Source organism: Primulina eburnea, chromosome 8 (assembly GCF_022965805.1).
Source record: "Primulina eburnea isolate SZY01 chromosome 8, ASM2296580v1, whole genome shotgun sequence".
Lineage (NCBI taxonomy): Eukaryota > Viridiplantae > Streptophyta > Magnoliopsida > Lamiales > Gesneriaceae > Primulina > Primulina eburnea.
Window position 1 is genome coordinate 27,307,814 of NC_133108.1, and position 12,014 is coordinate 27,319,827.

Here is a 12,014-nt window from a genome sequence, read left to right on the forward strand (position 1 = left end):
TAAAACATTTTCTATTTTTCAGCCCTCGGTCTTCGTTCCTCGATCGCAACTCGAATGACCTTTAAAAATACATTTTAATGCAATCATATAGAAAAATATATTTTAAACATGCAAATATTGACACTATAATTAAATAATGCAATTAAAACATTTAATTAAAATACAAAGGAATTTAATAATTACATGCATATGGTTCGCGTGGACCATTAAATTTTCGGGGCGTTACAATCTTTCCCCCTTAAATTGAATTTCGTCCTCGAAATTCGCTTATCCTAGATAACCCAAAGTTTAGAGTTTGTTCTAGTATCCCAAAAATCCACGCTTCTGTTGCGCTACTCTGATAAAACTTAAATTCTAGGAGGTCCTTACATCTCCTTGATCCCAATTAATTTCTCTTCTAAATCCTTATTTGCCAATGACAACTTAAAAAGGCCCAAATGACTTAGTGATATTACTATTATAAACTCGAATTTCCACTTTTTTCTTACGATTCCCAATATTAAAGGTTGGATAACCAAATAGTATATTATTTTCCTTAATTTATACCCAAAATATTCATCAACTTTCAAATTTCAATCTTAAAATCCCAAACGCATCCGCTAACGCTTAAATTTTCAAGCCTAGTATCGATTCATCCTTAAAAATCCATGATCAACATTCCTTATAACATTATAACCAAGATATCCCAAGGTTTTAAATATTCTTAAAAGTCTAAATCATCAAAAAATTTTATCATTTAAACCATCCAATTATCACTTATTGCTAAACTAGTTCCCAAATTCCTTAAAGATATCAAAGTTAATTCTTAATTTCCTCAAAAATTATCTTAATTGGTCCTTAATTTCAAAAATCATACGGTTAACCCATAAATTCTCGGTATTCTTAATTTTCTTCTATAGTTTTCCCATGACATAATTTCAATAAGCTTAAACTTATTTACCCAAAAATAAATTTCTATAACCAATCTTACTTTTCATCAACTTAAAATCTCAATTTATCTATTTTCTTATTCCCAAAGTCGTTGCAATCCTCGAATAATTATTCCTTATGTCTAATTCCCAAAAATAATTCAACTAATAACCATGAAACATCAGTATTTTCTTAGAAAAATCTACGTGTCCCATAAAACATTCATAATATTCACGATTAACTTATAGCCCAAAAAGTAGAACGTCAATACTAGAACCCAAAAATCAACATCGTCCAATTCCACCACCAAACCAACATGCGATAAAATAAAATAATTTTTCATTTCATATCGTATCATGTATAAAAATTCCAAGCATATAAATCATAACTTATCATAAAACTATTAAACATGCGACGTAAACATATAATCCATATAATTATGCAGGTAACATCATAAAATCATATAAAGCATGTAAAATTACAACTTTGAGGCTTGACGACTGATCTTTCCGGCGCTGATGGTGGCACAACCCTTTACAGGAACCATTGCTCTGATACCAACTGAAACGTCTGCCCTTTTTCGTTTTCTTAAAAAGTGCTAGAAATTTTTTTTTTAAAACCTCACATAGCATCGGCCGAACCACAAAATATTTTTGACATCATTTTAAATATAAACATCCAACTGCCATTTAAAAATCTAAAGAAAAGTATTTTAAAGCATAAATCGTCAAACATTTTACCAACCTAAAAACATTATTTGAAAAGTATAGCACATACTATAACCTCTCAAAAATATCTCATAATATAAATAAAAGACGTAAAAATATCTTTAACATCATTTAAAATCGTAATCATAACTAGTGCGGAAAACTAGCGTCGGTCCTCGGGTTATGTGCACCTTCAGTCCAGCCAAGTCAACAATCAAGACCTCCATTATCATATTCATAATCAATATAACCTGCATCAATCACACCTAGTGAGTCTAAAGACTCAACACGTCATATTCTTGATAACGAGTAATATATAATACATTTAACATATAACAGTGAAAAATAGTTGTACTTAAAAATATCGTGTAGTGCCCAAATTTAATACACGTATAACCCATGCATTCATTTAATTATTAAATCATTTAAATTAATTTTAAATGAGTTTTGGCGATGCATGATTTATTTAAATGCATTGTTTTAAATTATTTATGTTTATATGATGCACGTTAAAATGTCTTTCGAGTCTCATGTTTCAGGCGATCATTCGAGGCGGGATTGAGGAAAAGACCCGGTGACGATTTTTGGCAATTTTAGATATGGTATTTTATTTTAAGTTGAGTTTGGGGGCATTTTAAATAATTTAGTGAGTGTTAGCATTTTTGAATCCTAAATTTAATTATTTTGTGAGTTTTTGATTTTAGAACTTTTAAAGTCTAATATGGTGTGTTATATTTTAATTATAGAGTTTTATTTAAAAAGTTGAGTGTGAGTTAGTGTTTTAATTAGTAGACAATTATTTTAGTAAACCAAAAGTTAGTCTTTTAATTAATTAAAACACACGCCTCACACACACAAACACACTTTTACACACAGTAATACACGCCTAAACACACACACAACAATTCATTCAAGTTTTATTATTTTTTTGAGAGAAAGATTAGGGTTCTTATTCCCCTAGAGTAGCCGCCCCCTTCCCTTCAAATTCCAGCAAGATTTCGGTCAGTTTTATTCAAGAGTAACGGTGCCACGTTCGTCCCGGATCAACCTCGCTCCTATCTCCGCTTCGGTGTCGCCTTTCGGTAACGTTATCATCAAAAAGGCACGTATACTCTGTTCTTGCTGTGTCGATCAAGTCATATTATGCGTTGTGTCGATTTTTATGCGTAAAATTTATGTATGATGATAGTAGTTTGAGCGGATCATGAATCGGATCAATTTCGAAGGAAAATTTTTAGATCAAAAACTCGTTTTTTACTGTTCATGTCAAAACTGCGATTTTTCTGTTCATATTTTGGGAAAACTTTCAACGGCAAAAACGTGTAACTTTTCGATACCTTCGATTTGATATATGATTCGAAATTTTTGGACAAATATCGAGTGAGTTATGGCATTTTTCGTGGGACTGCTCAAACTGCGTTTCAGAAAAGTTATGATTTTGATAATTCTTGAAGTTTCAGTGTTGCAGGCTTCGTTGGAAACTGACGGGCGATCGTTGCTGCGTATAAGCATGCTAGTTTTGAGGTTTGGCGTATTTTTAAGATTTTAATGCAAGTTGTTAGGCGTTTGAATGAGTTTAAAGTTGTAGGAAAGGGATTGAGGTTAATTGCATAATTGGTGTTGCGTTGTGTAGTATAGTGGACGTCGTATTGTGAGGTATTTGTATAAGTTTTGATGCAATGTTATGGTGTTCTAAGAAGAGTCCTAAGATGGTAAATTTCGTTCCATTGATGTGCAATTGGGAGATTAGGCAGGTGCATAAGTTTTCTCGCAGGTTTCGAAGCAACGAGCGAACACGGATCCAAACACGGACCCGGGCACGGGGTCCGTGCCTTTGTTATTCCTTCAGTGTCAATTTTGCGAGACAGCACGGACCCTTGCACGGATGAGGGCACGGGGTCCGTGCCTTTGGGTTTCACTTAGTGTCTTTTTCCAGTACCTACACGGACCCTCACCCGGACCCTGACACGGGGTCCGTGCCTTTGCTTCCTTTCAATGTCTTCTTCCAGAGTCTACACGGACCCCCATCCGGACCCGAGCACGGGGTCCGTGCCCCTTCCGTTTCCCGACACACTCTAGGCAGTATGTACACGGACCCTCCCCCGGACCCAAACACGGGGTCCGTGTACCCTTGTTTTGGGAAATATTTGTAAGTTCATTTTAAGTTTGATGTTATGGGTTAGTTCAAGGATTATTAAGGGCGTGTCGTGGCAAATCGTAGAAGGTCCTAAGGTATGATTGAGCTTGAGAGTAAGCATGTGTTTTCTATGTCTAAGCAATGCAAGTTAAGTATGAAATTCACGTTAGTAAGTTGCAGCAACGGCCCCAGTCAAAGTCCAACGAATCCCTCAACGCCAAGTAAGTATGTTGACGTGCAAGAAAACATTTTTTTTAGTTTTTGAGGTATGCTAAATGTCTTGTGACCAAATTATGTTAGGATTGGAAAGCGTTAAATTATGAACGGGGACCAATCCGCCCGTTAAATTATGAACGGGTTAGATCGTGGTTGTGAAGCGTTAAATTATGAACGTGGATCAACTGGCCTGTTAAATTATGAACAGGGATCTTACGTATGCGGCAGCGGATACGTCCCTGTCAGCCCAGTACTGTGGTATAGTCTGATCAGGCTCATTTATGTTACGGGTCACTCGCTTTGAAACATCCTCTACGCAAAATGATGAAGTTATGTATGTTAAAGTATGTTCAAGTATGCAGCATGTTTATGAAAAGTTTAAGTTATGGCACGTCGAAGTATGTATGTACGTATGCTCAAGTTTATTATGCAAGTTCAAGTTCCAAGTATGTATGTCATATTTTCAAGTTGCATGTGGTTTTATTACGTATTACTCGTTATTTCCAGTTTATACGTGTTGAGTCTTTAGACTCACTAGACTTGATCGATGCAGGTGACTATGTTGAGGAGACAGGAGGTGATGACCAAGGGACAGGCTTGGGCTGAGTGGCAGGCTAAACCCGAGGACCGCAAGTTTATGTTTATGCAAATTTTTAAAATACTCTGATGTTTTGATTTGAACGTGAGACGTTTTGAGACAGTTTACTTTAGCAAAATTTTATTGGTGACGGATGATGGTGAGATTTATTTTTATGAATGTTGAGTGACGACCGTATGAATGTTTTTATTTAAGAAAATTTTTAATTCTTCCGCAAATTTTAAGTAGTGTAGAATACGGTTCGTTACAGTTGGTATCAGAGCGGTGTTCTTGTAAAGGGTTACGCCTACTGCCAGTCGCAAGAAGCTCTCGAAGTCACACCTCAAGTCTGTAAGTTTTAAAGTTTTGAGTTACGCTATGTACTATGCATTAGATCATGATTTCAGCATGTTTATGTTTTAAAGTTCAAATTTTGTGCATCTTATGATATTTGGTGTGCTGTCGTTGACCACCAAATTAATTCCTACTCTTTTAAATAAAAACGAGTGTAATTGTGAGTAGGGTCGAATCCACAGAGAACGGTAGATTTATTTCTTTTGATAATAAAATAAAAAAAAGGAGGGATTTGTTTTGATAATTACTAAATAAAATAATCTAAACTAAAATTATAAAGCAAGAAATATAATGAATCTAGAATTGAAAATTAATCGACGAGAATAAATTGAATAATTTAATACGAGAAAAATACTGATTCATGGGGATTCTACTATTTAATTATCTCACTGTTCATCGGTTAACCAATCATTTATTCATGTTATTCCAAACAATTAACCTTAGAATAATAGGGATAGCCGCTAAAATTCTTGTGTTTTCCTAAATTAATTGACCGAACCCAGCATCCAGTCAAAACTTACCGATAATCAACTGGGCACGATAGCGTTCCATATTAATTAAAGATAGCATTTAGGTTTCGTGAAAACAGTTAATCCTAAAATCTAACAATCGAGATAGCTGCAATTGATAGATCGAGTTTCACCGATTTATTTAGATTAAATATGTTATGATAGCACAACACGCCTAATCTATCGCTACTCATGTACCAATCGTTCATGACAATTACGGATCACTGAATTCATGGTTAGCATTAGAAAATCATACATCAAGTTAAATTGTCAGATTAATTGACGTATAACATTCATATAATTAAATCATAAATCAACGAATATTTGGGCAAACAAGAATAATAAATTAAAGTGCAAAAACCTCACAGTGATAAAATTAAACAGTAGACTATCCCTTGAATCAGACTTAGAAAATTAGCCTAACATAATTTGATCTACAATATTCATGAAAAATAAATAAGAAAACATAAAAGAAAAGCAAACTATTTTTTTGTTGGGAGGAAATGGGAGTCCTGCGCCTTTTTCTTCGTGCGTGAGGATTGATGATTGGTGATTGGTGAGTGAATTCTTCCTTGCCGCCTCCTTTGTGCTGTACGTGTAGATGGAAAATTGGTGGGTCTAAAATAATTAAGCTAAAGGCCCACTAACTCTTAATTAACCTAATTCTTAAAATATAATATAATAGATAATATTTTATCTAGATTTTCCTTCTTTCTAATTTTTGACAGCTGAAGTATCATCACAAGGCGTGGCCACGCCTTATTCCTGGACCTCTTCTGGTTTGACCATTCTCTTTCAACTCTATCTTGGAAACTTTAAATGTGATAAACATCACCTTTTTAGCTCAAATTTGCTCCAAGACCGTAAAAGTTCCTCCTACAATAAAATTACACAAAAGTGTGTCAATTAAACATATCGGAGGTTAAAATAACGGGAAATATGAAGATAAAATATTAACTATTACTAGCCTATCAAAATCTCCCACACCTAAACGATGCTTGTCCTCAAGCATAAAATAGATCAATTCATTATCTCAATTTTCGTCCTCCTTCCGTTTCCTCTACTTATCCAAAACATTTTTCATGCAAGAAGACATTTTAATTTCAGAGCACCCCACAAATTAACATCATGAACAATCACTGCAATCAGAATGTGTAGAAATTAAAATGCATGGGATTTAACAACTTCTCACAAGATTCGCTCATTTCGATCATTAGTGTCTAGGATATATATATCAACAAACTCTCATGTCAAATGCATTGAAATTTATTACCATAGGCTTGCAAATATATCACATCCTTTCACTAAATGAATGAATTAAAATACACAAACAAAAAGGGCTATAAATGGGTTGTAATGTGGCTAGGGGTAAGGTAGGATAAAAGGGAACAATGAGCTATAGAATTAGAGAAATCATATGCACTTTTCACAAAAACAATTGCATCCAAATAATAACATCTTCAACCTCGTAATAACATCAAGAGCAAAATTTTTTTTTCGGCTCTCTTTTTTTTTTTCTTTCTCACTTCGTCTACTTCTCTTCTTTCTCTTTCTTTTCTTTTTTTTTTTTTTGTTTTTGTTTTTGTTTTTGTTTTTTTTTTTTTTGTAGACGGTGACGACAAGGATTCGAGATTGACTAAATTCCAACAATTCACACTATTTTGGATTGAATGATGCTATTTGTGAAAAGCTTATATGATTCTCCAATTTAAGGTTCAAAAAGGGGATAACCAACAAAAAGGATTTATCACGGCTTGTAATGTGGTTATTTTAATTCAAAGAAAAAGGCTGAGGCACAAACTTGGTTCACTAGGGTTCTATGAATCAGGGTAGGCTCGAAGAACGGCTCAGACGATGCGAAAGACAATGGTTTAAACCTAATGCCCTTATCATTTTGTCTATGCACCTAATCCACCACAAAGTGTTGACAAAGACATGTATAACAATGCAAGTTCTAGAAAAATTAACAATGCAATGACAACACACAATCAAAGAAAATGGAGCAAGATATCATGATTGCTCATAGGCTCAAAGCTCACCAAAGAAAAAATATAGCAATTGTGTTAAATCCCACACACTTGTCCTCTCTAACTATCATCAAGAGTAACTTATTCATAATGCAAAAGTGAGAATGCAAAAACAATTTGCACGCAAAGAAAACATCATTTTTTTTTTTCGCATCGGAGGCGATCAGGATTCAGAAGAAAGAGATAACAAATGAACTAGATGCTTGGGACTAACAACGTCACAAATTTTTTTTTTAAAATTTTTAAACAATTTTTTTTTTCGAAATACTAAAGATCAAATAAAATATAAAATTCCACAATCAAGTCAAACTTCTCACAGCACATCAAAAACTCCCACACCTAAACTTGACATTGTCCTCAATGACAAAAAATAGATGCTCAACTAAAACGATAAAATAGTATGAAGTTAGAGAACTCCCCTGAAAAATGTTGAGCATCCAAAAAAAAATATCATCTATTGCTGCGGAGGGGGAAACGATGGTGCGCTGGAGAAGATGTGTGTGCAGGGCCGAGAGACTTTCAGGCGGAGGAGATCGTGGTCGTGCGAAACTGCTGTGGTGGTGCGATGTTGCTGTGCGAAGGTGGTTCCTGTGCGCTGTGCGAAGGTGGACGAGCGCAGATGGAGGTGGCGCTGCGGTGGTGTGTGCGGCGGCGCTGTGAGAAACAAAAGAAATAGGTTAAATATTTTTTTATTTTTTATTTTTTGAAAATGAAAAAGTTCCTAGCAGAAGAGGTGTTTCAATAAGGCGTGGCCACGCCTTATGCGAAAACCTCTTCTGTAATTTTTTTTTTTTTTAACAGTAGAGGTGTTTCAATAAGGCGTGGCCACGCCTTATGCTAAAACCTCTGCTGTAAATTTTTTTTTTTTTTTTTTTTTTTTGAAAAAACAGTAGAGGTGTTTTCGTAAGGCGTGGCCACGCCTTATGCTAAAACCTCTACTGAAAAATAAAATAAAAAATACAAGAACTAAAATTTGGGTTGCCTCCCAAAAGCGCAATTTTTTTAAGTCGTTATGCTCGACATTCATTATTTCTTGTTGCTCATGGTGGTTCATAGATGGTCACTTTGCCCACTTTATCCCGCTTGAATATTTTCATAGCAAATTTCAGCATGTGCATGTTTTCTTTGAATTTCTTGGAAATCTCTGTCCCGTGGATATTTCCTCCTTTTTTCATGAGTACATGCTTGGGTCGATCTGGAGGGAGTCTTCGCTCAATTTTAGATATCTGCGAATCAGAGAGAGGAAATCTAGTATTTGAATTTTCAACATGTCTTTCAATAATCTCCTCTAAATCATTCTTATCCACAAATTTTGAATTTTCTTGTGACAAGTGATTAGCGATATCAAGAGTATTAATAGTGCTTTCACTAAGAGGATATTTCATGGTATCATAAATATTAAACTTTGCAATCTCACCATCAAATTCCATAGTAATGGTACCACTATTAACATCTATGACAGACTTTGAAGTTTTCAAAAATGGCCTTCCTAGCAAAATTTGACTGTTTAAATCATCAGTTTCCATGTCAAGCACATAAAAGTCAGCAGGAAAAACCAAATTTTCAACTTTCACAAGAACATCTTCAATTACACCTCTAGGATATACAGTGGACCTATCAGCCAACTGGATCACAATGTCAGTTTCAGTCAGAGGTCCAAGTTCCAAATAATTATAAACAGAATCAGGCATGACATTGATAGAAGCACCTAAATCCAACATAGCCTTTTCAAGTCTAGTATCGCCAATGGTACAACGGATAGAAAACATACCTGGATCACTGCATTTGATAGGAATAGTTTTTGGAATAAAAGCAGAAACATGTTCTCCTATCTTTTCCCTTTTACACCCCTTCAACTTATGTCTCTTTTTTGTAGTACACAATTCTTTTAAAATTTTAGCACAACGAGGTACTGGTTTAATAACATCTAATGAAGGAATATTTACCTCGCCTCTACAAAGAGTGTCATTCAACTCCTTAATACTTTCACATTTCCTGTTCAATGCAAGAGGGAATGGGGGAATAGGTTTATACTCAAATAGAGGAGAAAACTTATCTTTCGGAGCATCATCTTGATTGATTATTTTATCATCAACCTTTATCTCATTCTCTTCCTTTTGCTTGATTGATGCTTGTACCCCAATTTCTTGAACATCCAATTCTTTACAATTTCTCAAAGTAATTGCACTCACATTCTCTCTTGGATTCACCACTGTTTGAGAAGGTATATTACCTAAATTTTTTTGCTTCCAACTTGTGAATTGAGGTCGCCAACTGTCCTACTTGAGTGCTCAAATTCTGAATGCTATCCCTCGTTTCCTGTTGAAATTTTTGAGTGTTCTCAGCTAAGGCCTTCACGATTTCATCTAGGGACATACCTGAGTTAGAGGCTTGCGCAGGTGATGGATATTTGTGAAAATTTTGTTGTGGATATCCTTGTTGACCTCCTTGATTCCTGTAGCTGAAATTTGGGTGATCTTTCCATCCTGGATTGTAGCTATTAGAATACGGATCATATCGGTGTTGAGGCTGTCCAGGAAATCCACCGATTGCATTAACCTGCTGCGTTGGATCTTCCTGTAATGTAGGGCACGTGTCTGTCGAATGTCCAACCATCGCACATGTGCCACAAGCTTTGGCCTGTTGTACCTGCCCTACAACCAACTTTTCCAAAAGAGATGTCAAAGAATCTAACTTTTGATCGATAGGAGTAACAATTACCTCATTGACTTGTCGTGGAGGGTTATCTTGTCTAGTTCCAAACTGTTGTGCATTGGCGGCCATGTTGGAGATTAGAGCTCGTGCCTCTTGAGGCGTTTTGTTTACCAATGCACCTCCACTTGCAGCATCAATCATGTTCCTATCAAAAAGTGAGAGACCCTCGTAGAAATATTGGACTAGGAGCTGTTCTGGAATCTGATGTTGAGGACAACTGGCACATAACTGCTTAAATCTCTCCCAATATTCATATAATGTCTCTCCTTGTAACTGTCTAATCCCACAAATGTCCTTCCTGATGTTGGCTGCTCGCGAAGCTGGGAAGAACTTCTCCAAAAATTGTTGTTTCATATTATCCCAAGTCGTTATCGTCCCAGAGGGCAAGTAGTAGAGCCAATCTTTAGCTTTGTCGGCTAAAGAGAATGGAAAAGCTCGCAATGAAATTTGCTCCTCTGTAATCCCTTGAGGTTTCATGGCTGTGCAAACAATATGAAACTCTTTCAGATGTTTATGGGGATCTTCACCTGCAAGACCACGAAAAGTAGGCAATAAATGAATCAAGCCAGATTTTAATTCAAAAGTAGCATCAGTAGTAGGGAATTGAATGCATAATGGTTGTTGAATAACATTAGGATTAGCTAACTCCCTGAGTGTTCTTTGAGCTTGTCCTGCCATTTTTTCTTCGTCACTTTCACTTCTTTCAACCTCAAGATCAATGTCCGATTCACTTTCTGTATCGTTGGAGTCCGATGATACGTTCAAATCAGGAGATGATGATGATGGTTGATTTTCACGCTTTAATCTTGCTTCTTTTCTCAATCTCTTAGCTGTCTTCTCGATTTCCGGATTGTATTCAAGTTTACCTGTACGAGAAGAACGAGGCATAAAAATAAAAAAATTCAAAAGAAATTAACCTTACACCGCTCCCCGGCAACGGCGCCAAAATTTGGTGTGCTGTCGTTGACCACCAAATTAATTCCTACTCTTTTAAATAAAAACGAGTGTAATTGTGAGTAGGGTCGAATCCACAGAGAACGGTAGATTTATTTCTTTTGATAATAAAATAAAAAAAAGGAGGGATTTGTTTTGATAATTACTAAATAAAATAATCTAAACTAAAATTATAAAGCAAGAAATATAATGAATCTAGAATTGAAAATTAATCGACGAGAATAAATTGAATAATTTAATACGAGAAAAATACTGATTCATGGGGATTCTACTATTTAATTATCTCACTGTTCATCGGTTAACCAATCATTTATTCATGTTATTCCAAACAATTAACCTTAGAATAATAGGGATAGCCGCTAAAATTCTTGTGTTTTCCTAAATTAATTGACCGAACCCAGCATCCAGTCAAAACTTACCGATAATCAACTGGGCACGATAGCGTTCCATATTAATTAAAGATAGCATTTAGGTTTCGTGAAAACAGTTAATCCTAAAATCTAACAATCGAGATAGCTGCAATTGATAGATCGAGTTTCACCGATTTATTTAGATTAAATATGTTATGATAGCACAACACGCCTAATCTATCGCTACTCATGTACCAATCGTTCATGACAATTACGGATCACTGAATTCATGGTTAGCATTAGAAAATCATACATCAAGTTAAATTGTCAGATTAATTGACGTATAACATTCATATAATTAAATCATAAATCAACGAATATTTGGGCAAACAAGAATAATAAATTAAAGTGCAAAAACCTCACAGTGATAAAATTAAACAGTAGACTATCCCTTGAATCAGACTTAGAAAATTAGCCTAACATAATTTGATCTACAATATTCATGAAAAATAAATAAGAAAACATAAAAGAAAAGCAAACTATTTTTTTGTTGGGAGGA

At 35.1% G+C, this 12,014-nt stretch overlaps 1 protein-coding gene and 1 non-coding gene across 2 annotated transcripts; one reads left to right on the top strand and one right to left on the bottom strand.

Moving 5' to 3' along the window:
- Window positions 1-8,476: 8,476 nt before the first annotated feature.
- On the bottom strand, window positions 8,477-11,555 carry LOC140839118 (uncharacterized). Its single transcript, XM_073205752.1, has 3 exons — window positions 11,525-11,555; window positions 9,815-11,017; window positions 8,477-9,648 (listed from the first exon to the last, which is right to left on the bottom strand). The coding sequence occupies exons 1-3, from the start codon at window positions 11,553-11,555 to the stop codon at window positions 8,477-8,479; spliced, it is 2,406 nt and encodes an 801-aa protein (XP_073061853.1).
- LOC140840334 (small nucleolar RNA R71) lies at window positions 10,351-10,457 on the top strand. The gene has a single exon (XR_012119920.1). It is a non-coding gene; the product is annotated as a small nucleolar RNA R71 (small nucleolar RNA).
- Window positions 11,556-12,014: the final 459 nt, after the last annotated feature.